At 31.0% G+C, this 13,314-nt stretch overlaps 1 protein-coding gene across 4 annotated transcripts; it reads left to right on the top strand.

Annotated features, from left to right (window-relative positions):
* The first annotated feature begins 633 nt into the window (after positions 1-633).
* hppy (MAP4K3-like protein hppy) lies at positions 634-10,745 on the top strand. 4 transcript variants are annotated; one of them, XM_018514178.1, is made up of 21 exons: positions 634-904; positions 982-1,039; positions 1,326-1,481; positions 1,740-1,972; positions 2,056-2,319; positions 2,562-2,757; positions 2,842-2,945; positions 3,059-3,126; positions 3,853-3,936; positions 4,882-4,920; positions 6,159-6,212; positions 7,132-7,199; positions 7,313-7,459; positions 7,615-7,790; positions 8,068-8,272; positions 8,357-8,540; positions 8,726-9,003; positions 9,133-9,216; positions 9,298-9,390; positions 9,475-9,601; positions 9,811-10,745. In XM_018514178.1, the coding sequence occupies exons 1-21, from the start codon at positions 791-793 to the stop codon at positions 9,908-9,910; spliced, it is 2,832 nt and encodes a 943-aa protein (XP_018369680.1). In that variant the 5' UTR covers positions 634-790; the 3' UTR covers positions 9,911-10,745. The 4 variants fall into 4 exon arrangements, with proteins under 4 accessions (XP_018369680.1, XP_018369681.1, XP_018369682.1 ...); XM_018514179.1 differs by lacking the exon at positions 3,853-3,936; XM_018514180.1 differs by lacking the exons at positions 3,853-3,936; positions 4,882-4,920.
* The last annotated feature ends 2,569 nt before the right edge of the window (positions 10,746-13,314 follow it).

The raw sequence follows: 13,314 nt of genomic DNA, 5'->3' as shown, positions 1-13,314 counted from the left end.
ATTGGTTGCAGAGTGTCGTACGACGCAAATCGGATGCAGTGTGAATCCAGCATTAGGGCCACTTTCACCATCGTCAGTTTATTTAACCAGCCTAGTAACTGTAATTAAATAGAAAGAGATAGAACTATTTCTATCTCTTTCTATTTCATTGCAGTTACTAGGCTGGTTAAGTTTAGAAACACTCTAATCAAACACTGCTTTCCATTTGATGACACAAATCGACACAAGCGTCGTTCTATCCTTCTTGATATTCAGAGAGTAACAAAGATAGAACAACGCTTGTGTCGACTTGTGTCGACCTGTGTCATCAAATGGAAAGCACCCATCATTAATCGGCCAATTTAAAATAAAATATTCTCATTGGTAAAGTAGTGAAAAATTATTAAATACCGGCCAATTTGAGTGGATGTGTGCTATCGCACTGTACGCTAACGGGACCCTCCCAACGATATGATTGGTCGGCGAAAATTACGCTTAAACAATTACGCCGCATGTGACGGCACCCTGAATTCGGCAAACGTGCAGTACTCCAAACTCCAAACTCCAATTAACCGCTAGCGGCGCTAGCGCGCACGCGTTAACGAGCGGTTCAGCTGTTGCGAACAATGGCGACGTTTCGACGGATGATGTGACGTTTCGACAGGCTAAATGTTCCCGCTACGCTGCATAGACGCGGTCGCACATAAACGCGTATCGGTTCGCGGACGCTGAGACCAGGTCCACAGTACGTGGCCCTGGTTATCTCGTTCTCTCCTTTTTTCTATCTTGCGATACGTCCTCGTCGCTTGCGATGGCTGCGGTAAACGCAAATGCGCTGTCCAGTGACATAAGCCGTAGAAATCCCCAGGACGAGTATGAGCTTATACAGAGGATAGGCAGTGGGACCTATGGCGATGTCTATAAGGTCGGTATTATCCTTAGGCTTGACCTTCCCGTGAATGTCCATGCCAAGGCGCCAATTATCATATTTCTACTCTACAGGCTAAACGTCTCTCCATGAATGACCTCGCGGCGATTAAGGTTATCAAACTGGAGCCAGGTGAGTGTGAATGTTCACGGAGTGTCCAATTTCATATGGTCATCATAATCGACTGCTCTATTCGACTATTTGTCAATTTTTTGCTCTGTACAAAATATTCTTTTTGTAAAGTGTTTTTGCAATTTTTCATACTAGTCACGTGAGATGATATGAAATACTTGTATATATTCTGACGTTTAGATTATCTGTTTGCATGTACTTTGTTCCCTCTTAATAAAAATACTGAGGTGTTACAAATTTTAGTGTTACAAAGTAGGATAGTTTGCAATATCTGTATGTGTTTTAGGTGATGACTTTGCAATCATTCAACAGGAGATCTTAATGATGAAGGACTGCAGGCATCCAAATATTATTGCTTATTATGGAAGTTATTTAAGAAGAGACAAATTATGGATATGTATGGAGTATTGTGGAGGTGGATCATTACAGGATATATATCATAGTATGTGAAATATTTATTACTTAATATTTATGTAATATATTAGGAAAGACAATAATCCATCAAACGTTATTAATTATTAAAATATTCAAACAGTATTTAAAAAGAATAGGCTTATTATATAATTATAAATGTTGTAGATTAATTATATATAAAATTACATAATACAATATATATATGTATGATATACAATATATATTCTTAAATAATTTAAATTTGATTCTACAGCAGTTGTAATATTGAGTTTTAATATATTTCTAGTAACTGGACCATTAACAGAAATACAAATAGCATATATGTGTCGGGAGACCCTCACTGGTTTAGCTTACTTACATAGCATGGGCAAGATGCATCGTGATATTAAGGGTGCCAATATATTGTTGACCGAATCCGGTGATGTAAAATTGGCAGATTTTGGTGTGTCGGCGCAGATCACCGCGACAATTAACAAGAGAAAGAGTTTTATTGGTACACCTTATTGGATGGCTCCTGAGGTATGTTCATGTTTATCAATAAGTATTTAATATATTTTATAATTTACAAGAGGATCAATATAGCTGATATTTTTATAATGCAGGTGGCAGCCGTGGAAAGAAAAGGTGGTTATAATCAATTATGTGATATTTGGGCATGTGGAATAACTGCGATTGAATTAGCGGAATTACAGCCACCAATGTTCGACCTACATCCGATGCGCGCTTTGTTTCTCATGTCCAAATCTGGCTTCAAACCACCGACATTGAAGGATCGCGATAAATGGAGTCCCACGTTCCATAACTTCGTCAAAGTTGCCCTCACAAAAAATCCGAAAAAAAGGCCGACAGCAGAGAAGTTGCTTCAGGTATTGTTATTTTATTATTGGTAGATTTACTTATGAAATCTACAATATATTTTCCAAAATATTCTCTCAGAAGAAAATTTTATTTGAAATATATAGTACACAATATTACACTAGATATACTATATATCGAGTAAAATTTTTCTTAGAGAGAACATTTTGGAATGTAGCTAAAGAAAATATAATATCTTTATGAAATAATTATCAATGTATATATAGTCTATAGGAGGTATTTCGAATTGTAGCATGCGTTTTTCCAAGGAGAGATGAGTAAGAGACTGGCTTTAGAATTATTGCAAAAAGTGTCGAATCCCAGCCATATGTTCACGGATTTGGAGGCCGATGAAGACGGGGCGGTACCTAATGTTCCACAAAGAATAGCCTCGCGTCTAACTGCAAGGCCTAGGCCGAAAAGTCCTATATCGCAACTGGATAGTGATGGTAAGATTAATAATAATTAAATAATAAATTACGAAAATAATGTTTTATGCTATGATATAATCGTGATTATAATTTGTCTTGCAGATCAAATCAACATTGATGGAGGGACATTACATAGAGATGCTGTATCACCGTCTGTGGACACTAATCCAGCGTGGGATATTATGGATATTATGAATAACGTTAAAGTAAGTTTATTACAGATATTTATTCCATTTTTGTGTTAATCATTAAATATGTTTTTCAAGTGCGATTTATGTCAGTAATATTACAAATATGATTTGCTTATATGTACATATAGGCCGTGCATAATTGTGATGTGCACCCAGATTGTGGGATTGGATCTGCGTTTGAAGACGTCCAGGAAAAGTAAGTTGTTTTATACTTTACTCCATCAATTTTTATCACACGGTGTGCGGAAAACACCAAAGATAGCGAAGCTTCTCTTTCACTAATATGGTAGTTGCTGTTTTGTTCGAAATTGTAAATATATCCGCCTTATAAATATGCAAGCTCTCAAAAATTATTATATAAAAAGATTTTAGACAGATTTGCATAATGTACATATTTATGCAATACATATCGTCTTCTATACGTGTACATATTGATTAAAGAGAAGTAGATATAAGTTATAATAATAAATTCAATTATAAATTCAACACCATATCATATACATTGCTAAACAAGACAGCAATATAGTATACATTGTATTATTGTATAAAAATCACAAACATCTTACTCTCTTGGCTGATAATAACTAATAAATACATTGCATATGGCATGTGCTTATGCTTGTATCATGTCATACTAGTTGTCAAAGTAAAAGAAATATGTACATACATTCATTACTTTTACATTTGAAACAGCAGCACATCATATTCTGAAGTATTTTAATAAGTAAGGAATTTTTTTAATAAAGTAAAGCAGATATTGAGAAGATATATTATTCAATTTTTGAATATAAATAGATTTATAATTGTCCCCAATATTGTTATTATTAAGTTATTTTTCTTTGTTTTTAATGTGAATTAAAACTATTTTATTTGAAAAATTGTGATAATGTATTTTTCAAAAATATACTTATTTTTGTATCAGTACACTTGGTGTGAACCTTAAGACAAGTAAAATATCGAAACGTCGTAGCAAAACTGGCACAGAGATATTTCGTATGTCTTTAAGGTAATACAAACATTGGTTTGAAGTGAAAAGTTTCTTTTTACTTTTAATATAACAAAAATATGTTTCTCTATATCAAAACAAATTATGCTATTTACACTCACTTCTATAAAATGCTTGGAAATCTGATCGGCCCTGTGAATTATGGAAAAATTTTAACTATTAAACAAACAATTATCATTCTCTCTAATATAATATAAAAATTTAATCAAAGCGATTTTAGAAAGTATGAAAGTCAAACATACACATTATATTTGAATAGAATTAACATATTAGATATTTGCTCAAGCTTTCAACCAAATATAAATAATTAAATATTTATATTTAATCAATAAAATAATTAAATAGTGTGAATAATTATATATATATGTATATATGAAAAAAATAATTTTGTATGTACTGTACAGATAATTTACCAAACAGATCTAATAATATATTATACAAAATTTTATAATTCCCTACTTTTTGCATGTTAGGTAATAAATGTGATTGCTTGTATGATATTGTGCATGATTGATAGCAGAGTTGTTATGCATTTTAATAAGAATGATCACTTCGAAATATATATACATTAACATCATTCATCTACTAGAATTACTTATTTTCGAGTAAAATTGAAAAAAATTAAGTTATTACATTAAAAAAAAAATTATTAATTATATGCATCATTTTATATCCTTTTCATAAATATTAAAAAAGTTTCAATGAGACTTCTTTAAACCGTCGTTTAGTTTTGTACAGAAATCGAGATTACTATTAGATTCTTATATTTTTTAATAACGTGTAGTATTCGATTATTAAATAATATTTATATCCTGCCTCTGTCAATCCTTACTCCCATAGCACCTGCTCTATGCCCTATGTTTTGTTTATAATCCATTCCTATTATTCTTTGTATATTTTTAATTTTTCTGATCAGTTTGTAATTCTAATAATTTCTCCCAACAGGAGTCTATTGCAGTACATTGATGAGGAGTTGTTGCTAAGGTATTGGCAGGTAACCCTTTTCCCTTGCACCTTGCACCTTGCACTTATATCTCCTAATTCTGTGGATAATTCTTGTAAATTGCATTATTTATACAATTAATTTGTTATTTACTCGCTCACATTTCTTTGATATCTTGTTTCTCTTATTGCAAATATTTAAATGCATGTTTTAAATTAACAGGTACTTTAATTTTGTTAATTCTGTTCTTTAATTTTGTTAATTTTTATTTGATTCTTTGAAATATACATATATTTTCAAATTATCCCTTAAGTCGCATTTAAGTTGAATAGGAAAACGTATAATTTTTAAATGATATATTTGAGAAAATTAATTCAATTAATTGCATTTAAAAAACGCAACCAAACCAGGAATATATATTCATATATAACATATTAATATAACTGAACGACAATAAAGCTATATATAATAATTGATATATATAATAATTTATTAAATGATACAAATAATATATAATAAAATTAAAACTATATAATAAGAAGGAAGCACAACCAAATATCACAATTCAGTCAACATTTACAGTATGATCTACAAAGAAACATTAATATGCACAATTTTTAGATAGACGTAGAATGAAGTATGTTTCTTTCTTGTTACCTATTTGATGTTATTTGTTGCATGTTAGTTTTTTCAATATTCTGGACACAAACTATTTTTACAGTATATCAGCCAAACTGGTGAAGGAAGTTTATATATATGTATATACGTATAATCTTATATATATAACAAGATGTTTATTAATTAAATTTTCTATTATATAGGATTGCCTATATATTCTATTATAGAGGAGAGGCCTCTTTCAATTCTATATTTTTTAATTAATACAATTATAATGTTAATGTATTTATAATTATCACACTGGAAATTTAAAATTCAATTTGCGAAAATTGATTGTAATTATGATTGTTATAGACTTTCTTAATATATCGTGGATAAAATATTAAGATTATATTTTATATAGAAACATGTGTGTATGTGTCGACATCCATTCAATCGTCTCATAATCCTTGTGTAAAAGTGTAATACATTTAAAAAGCAGAAACAGTACTAATCATTTTAGCAAGTATTTTATTTTTTAATGTATTTTATTTATTTATGACAGTATATTAAATACATTATTTATAAAATTCCAAAACATGTAATCATATATTAAGTAGTACCACACACAAAATTAGTTTACAATTTTATAGTATATGACCACAGTTTCACATGTGTGCAGGGGGAACGCAATGTCGATGGTTGGTGGGCATTGCGACCAGCTATATTCCCTGCAGTAAGTAAATAATGAATTACAGTAAACAATTTTATTTCCGATTTTTCGTTTGAAATATTGTGAAAATATGATTTATTATGGATGACTAATTCAAAACATATGAAGTCTAGAAACATGTACAAGATCACATTGTACTATGCAAGTAATTATTATTTCATTAATATTTTATTCAAAATATTTAAATATCTTTTATCCTTTACTAAATGATACAGGATGACTATTGGGATCGTATTGAAAGTGAATCGTTATATTTATTCTTCCGTTTTGATGATCGTTTTTGATTAACGTTTTCGAAACTCGTCAATTTTATGTTGACTTATAAATTAACTTGTACAACAGTTCAAATAAAATTGACGAATCTCAAAAATACCCAACTTTAATGGAAAAAAAAAACAATTATTGAAACAGAGGAGGAAAAATAACGATTTACTTTTAATATCATTGATCATCCTGTACAAGTACGAAAATAGAGATGTTTGATTCTATTATGCGGGGAATATTAATGGCTGACATATCTGTTTCTGCGTATGATTTGTTTAACTAGCAGTATATGTTAATTTATTCCAAAACATCAAAATAAGCCTTATATGTACGTCCAATTTTATTAACACCTCAATAACGCGATTGTGCCTTGTGTACTAGCTAGAAGTATGCAGCTTTACATCTCGTACTTTTCCATCACATCTTATTCGATTCTTTGTTCATGCTTCATTCAAAATTATGTTATATATCCCAGAAAGAATATACAGTCTAAATGTTTATTTATGATTTATAATATATGCATACAATATATATTAATATTTATATCTTGTTTATTTTCTATATATTATTCATTCTTTACTAACAACATTTACGTTTCTTCTTTCGTTTAAAGAAAACGATCGTATATTAACATTTATTTAAATATTTTCTTTTTTAGAGCTACTCTTCCATTGGGGGAATCTTCGAATGATTGCGAAGTTCATTGTCCATATTACAATGTATCTGGTACGTATGTATTGTGAATTGATGAAAAGGATGTCGTTATATTCGTATAGTCTATAAATAGTCCCCTTCTGTATATCTACATGTATGCAAATAAAAAGTAGATTTATATATAGGGCCTCAAGCGAGTCCCAGACGTCACAGCTCCGTGGATGAATTGTATGGTCTCGTCAATAGTTCTCAATCTTTAACAGCTGTGAATGGACAACGTCAACGATCATTATCGGACAGCGGCCCTAGGGACGAACCCGCACAGTCAAACGGTATCATGAGCTTAGCACTTAAATAATGTAAATATTCACACGACAATGTTGCCTAGATTGCTTCTTATTAAAAAAATTATTTTAAGAGATTATTAATATCTTTCTTCATTCACAATCGTTATTTACTCTAATATCTTATGCATTGTCTTTTTCAGGGGACAATGAGATATCGGCTGATCGAGACAGGGAAAGTATGAGTCCCGATTTACTATCAGACACTCCTCCTGTTCCTCCAAGAAGAAGAGATCGGAAGAGACATACGCCACCAAGACCGATAAGTAATGGACTGCCTCCTACGCCGAAAGTGCACATGGGAGCGTGTTTTTCAAAGGTCAGTTTACACAAAGTGAAGATTTTATATTATATCTTCTTGCAAAAAGATTGTATTATAAATTATTATATATATTGTAAATTATTTTGTATCGCTGTGCATGAATTATTTTTATATCTTACATTATATTATAAATTATTGTTCGATTATATATAATTTATTATGTACTTTAATTATTTTTTCAGAAAATACTACACGTTATGAAAATATTTTTACCACATTGTTCTTCGACAGCTGTTAATAAGATATTTGTTATTTTTATTACAAACATTAATAGGTATTCAATGGCTGTCCACTGAGAATACATTGTACCGCAAGTTGGATTCATCCAGATACAAGGGATCAGCATCTGCTTATCGCAGCGGAAGAAGGAATTTATAATTTGAACTTGAATGAACTTCATGAAACTGCGATAGACCAGCTGTATCCTAGACGTACTATCTGGATGTATGTTATCAAAGATGTTCTTATGTCTCTTTCCGGTAAGTAGATCTTGACTGTATTAGTACTGTTGCATGATAGACTGATTTATATATTTTAAATGTTATGAACAATGCGTATTTTAGGAAAAACGCCTCAGTTGTATAGGCATGACTTGTTAGCGATGTTAAGTAAACAGACTCATCGATTTTCGTTGCATATGAATAAAATACCAGAGAGATTAGTCCCTAGAAAGTTCGCTTTAACTACGAAAGTACCGGACACCAAGGGATGCACCAAATGTTGCGTTGGAAGAAACCCATATAATGGGTGAGTGAAAGCAACATTTGTATATTTTTTCTGAAAAATATACATATTACTCATCAATGAGAAAAAATTGTAAAGAAGTACATGTATTATTGATTTTTCGCATAAAAAATTTGATCTAATATTGAATATTTATCCTATTTTCTTGTCTATTAAGTAAAATTTGACAATGATATATATTCTAACAGGTACAAGTATCTGTGCGGTGCGATGCCGGCAGGTATATTCTTAATGCAATGGTACGATCCATTGAATAAGTTTATGCTTTTAAAACATTTTGACTGCGTTCTACCGTCGCCTCTAAATGTCTTTAAAATGGTTATCACGCCTGAAATGGAATACCCGATGGTGTGTGTATCGGTTAAACAGCCATATCAGCAAAATAAATTAAAGCTGGACTTAATTAATATGAATTCGGGAGCTAGTTGGTTTCATAGTGACGAATTAGAAGATATGGACGGCTCAGGTATGCTTATGTTATATATATCCGACAATAACAGTTCACTTGTTTACAATCTTTATCTTTATCTTTAAAATTTGATCTCTATAATCCAGAAAATGTGTCATCTCCTCTGTAATAAAAATATTATTTCAGCAACTGTGATACCAAGACGAGAGAATTTGAACGTTATTAACGTTACGCAATTTGAAAAAGATGCAATACTCGTGTGTTACGATAGTGAGTACTATTAATGATTATTAAAGGTATTTTACCTCATATAGTGGTATATTATTAAATCGAACATTTTTGTATTTATAGATGTGGTGAAGATGGTAACTTTACAAGGAAAACCCCGTAGTAGCAAGAAGCAGTTGTCAGAATTGCAGTTTAATTTTCAAATCGAATCTATCAGTAAGTACAATATATTTCGTCCATTTGTAATCTACTCTGTAGTCTTCATAAAATTAAATAAAATCGTATGATTTATATTTCCAGTTTGTCTACCTGATAGTGTATTGGCATTTCACAAACACGGTATGCAAGGTAGAAGTTTCAAGAATGGCGAAGTTACACAAGAGATTAGTGATCCGAGTAGAACTTACAGGCTACTTGGCTCAGATAAGTACGTATCTAATTAAATAAATGCAGCGATTGCATGTTAATCTAACAGAAATTTTGAAGAATAATTCAAGAGGATTAATAATGAAGTTTGCTATCCTTTTAAAATAAATATATCATATATTAGATTTTATGTTTAGTATTATATTGATATATATTCATAGAGGAGTTAAATACATGAACAGAAAATAATTAACTTTACATCTTGTACAGGGTTGTGATGTTGGAGAGTCACTTAGTTCATAGTGGCACATTGACTGAATCGGAAGGAGCAGACTTGTACATTCTCGCTGGACATGAAGCTAGCTATTGAGCATTGATCCTAAATAGCGACCATCTGCTGCATGGTTTCGCATGATATGTGATTGAACTACATGTAATGTGAAATGACTACGAGAATGGTGAGATTAAAGTATGCGGAGGTGAAAACTTTACAATTAATTATCCTACGCGAATGTATGTGCATAACCGGTACGACCAGCGTGCAATTTAAACGCTGCGATAGTCGCTGTCTTTCCGTATAGTTGATATGTCGTATAGACTGGTAATTACTCGCGGTAACTTTTTTTTTTTTAATGAAAGAGCTAGGCAAGCACTTTCAGTAGACACGAGTAAAGGTATGATGAGGAGGAATAGTGAATTTAACAAGAGGACAGAGATAGTTAAGAGAGAATATGCACGCGAAATTATCCTTATGCCTAATCAAATGAAGCTAATAATAGTTACACCGCTTCGAGAGGTGTCGGATAAAGGCAATTTACTAATTTAATCAGCTATATATATGCATAAATTGCGCTCTTATAAATTGTTTAGGATTATGAAGAGAGATGTAAAATAATCTCAGGAATAGCCTTGTCTGAAAAAATGTGAAAATCATAAAAACTGTATTAAATGGTCCAAAATAACCAGTCGTATCGATGTATTAAAGTTGATAATAACAATGTGATATTTTTCTTCAAATTCACACACACACGCACATCTTTCCATAATCTCTACAACGATGCATAATAAATAAAAATAAACAGAACAATCTATTCCCGAGATTTTGATTTTACTTTAAATATGTTTTGATAGTAGATACATGATTTATAGGAGCGTATTTTATTGAAAATGTTTTTCATATTTTTCTGTCATATTTTAATATATAGTAAAATTAGTTAGCATACCGCCTTACTGCGAGAGAATTGTTACATTACATCGCTTTAAATGTGCGAAAGTAACGAATTTCTTGCAGTGCTGTACAGATTACACATTTCCAGTTTTATCTTTTTAGGACTACACCTTGTTTAATAGCTTTTAGCCTTCGAGAACCGTTTAATCATAATAGCGTATAATAGAATAGTTTAAAACGTGTTTGTATATTTAACGATTACAGGATTACTAGACGAGACGATATTTATATTCTTACAAGAAATCGCGCGTAGTTTTCGAAGGTTAAAGGGTTATCGCTGTATCCAGATGGAACATTCAAATACAATTCAACGAGCTAAATACGTCTTCGTTGTATAATGGAATTTTCATATAATTGAATTTTCACATAATCTGTGTAACGTTAATCAAGGTTATATATATATAGGGATGCACCGGATCATAAAATTACTGGACACCGGATATTCAGACAGAATGTAACATCGAATATTCGAGAAGGCAATTTCTTCGGATATCCGACATTTTCCGAGAAAGTGTCTTCTAAAAAAAAAAGCCTATAGGGAAAAAGATAGTAATTTTGCAATAATGTATGAGATATTATAGCATCATGAATATGCATACTTATTTCTAGAACATTTGTATAAGAAAAAATTAACAATTTAATGATATCAAATTTCAACCGGATGTCTTCTCGGATACTAATGATATCCGGTCGGATAGTAAAAAAGTGTCGGATAATACCGGATACCGAATACTTCCCGGATATCGGTGCATCCTTAGTTATGTATATAATTTAGTATGTTTTGTTTCACTTTTACCGAATCACATTTCTATTGATTTCTTAATGAAAGTACTTTTTCGGTAAAAATCTCGTGATAATGTTATTTTTACGATTTCTTCACTCTCTCGATATAAACTATCCTTTAATTTTGTATATAGAAAATATAAAATTGAAGATTTGATAAGAAATACAATAGTTTTGTTCAACTATATTAAAAAATTCTACAAAAACACGTTTGCTTTTCTAGTTGAAGAAGGGTTTCTAATAGAAGCAGGTTTCCGATAAAAAAAGACTTACTGAGAAAACAATCAATTCGATCTGTTAAAAGCGTGTCGTTATATATCCAGAAATAGATCATAAAGAAAATAACAACGATATAGAAGGAAAGTATATAATTAATGTATAGCGGCATAAAAACACTTTAAAAAAAAATTCCTCAGAAACGGATATTTCTTATAGAAATTATATAATATCGTGTATTAATATGTACGCAGTACCAAATTCTCTCGTATTGTCGCATCCTCGAAAACGTGTATATCATATTTATATTACTAACGAGCTTCATTTTATTGGGCGTGGGATTACCTCGAATGTGTTATTTTTGTTAAGACATTGTGTTCATCGGTGTCTCTAATTTCGAACGATTGTAAATATGAAACACGGCCAATTTTTGCGTGACGACAACGTCGATTATACGATTATCTTGAAAATATTCGTCTGCACGTTATATCAGATATCTGAATCGTTTTGCTTGTTGCGCGACGTTAATGTGACGGCAACAATGTATTCATGATTGTTAACAGCTTGATTTACAATTTAGAATTGACTTACGTTATTTTATAAAACAAAATAATACAATTGCATAACTTTCCTCCGCATAATGCGGATTTATCATTCAGTTAATGCTCTGATGAAGCATCATTGTGATATATCCGACAAGAAGGGGGCACTCAAAACATACAAAACAGCGATATGGTCAAGATGGTTCTTTCATCTGTGATTTGATATCAAAGAATCCAAATTGCAATTTTCATTGTTCGAGTAGCCTTTTCCATAAATCAGTCACATATAACTGTGCATCAAAGAGCACAATACGGAATACGCAAATCAGTTTGTAGCCACTCTTTCTTTATATCCAGTAATTTTTTTTACATTGGTGACGACGATACGAATTGTATATACCTGTGAAACGAAGAGCAAATTAACTTCCATGTGATTAGTCTCAAGACTGGGAGAAATGCATTTTTCTTCGTTTCATAATAAAATTTCTTTATTATATCCCGAAGACAAAATACTTAGGTATGGGGGGAGATATTCGTTTGTCTTACGTTTGCGTTATAAAACTTGACTCGACTGATTTTCAACATCGTTTGATTTAATTTAACGAAATTTTATTTGCTTATGTAAATTCGAATATAATATTCGAATATTTTTGAATATTTGTTACTGAAATCGATTTATTTACATTGATTGATAGCATTGAAAACATTCCTTTTTATTTGGAATATTTAACCAATACTGTAATGAGTTATATTCACTAATCGCACAACTAATTATTAGTGAAGGTTATTATTTTGCCGTATTTACTGTGCATTCAATTACATCTCAATAACGCAAGCAAATAATGCGTTTAACTCATAAAATAATTAATATACAAATGTTTCGACTAAACTGAGCGTACAGTAGTATGTTGGAGAATGAAATGATTCATTTATACCTGGTTGTAAAAAGATTAAATTTTCGAAAATCAGCCTTGTGAAGTACATAAAAGTGACATAAAAAATATT

This window comes from Trachymyrmex cornetzi, unplaced genomic scaffold (assembly GCF_001594075.2).
Source record: "Trachymyrmex cornetzi isolate Tcor2-1 unplaced genomic scaffold, Tcor1.1 scaffold489, whole genome shotgun sequence".
Classification (NCBI taxonomy): Eukaryota; Metazoa; Arthropoda; class Insecta; order Hymenoptera; family Formicidae; genus Trachymyrmex; species Trachymyrmex cornetzi.
This window is presented reverse-complemented; position numbering and strand designations above follow the sequence as displayed.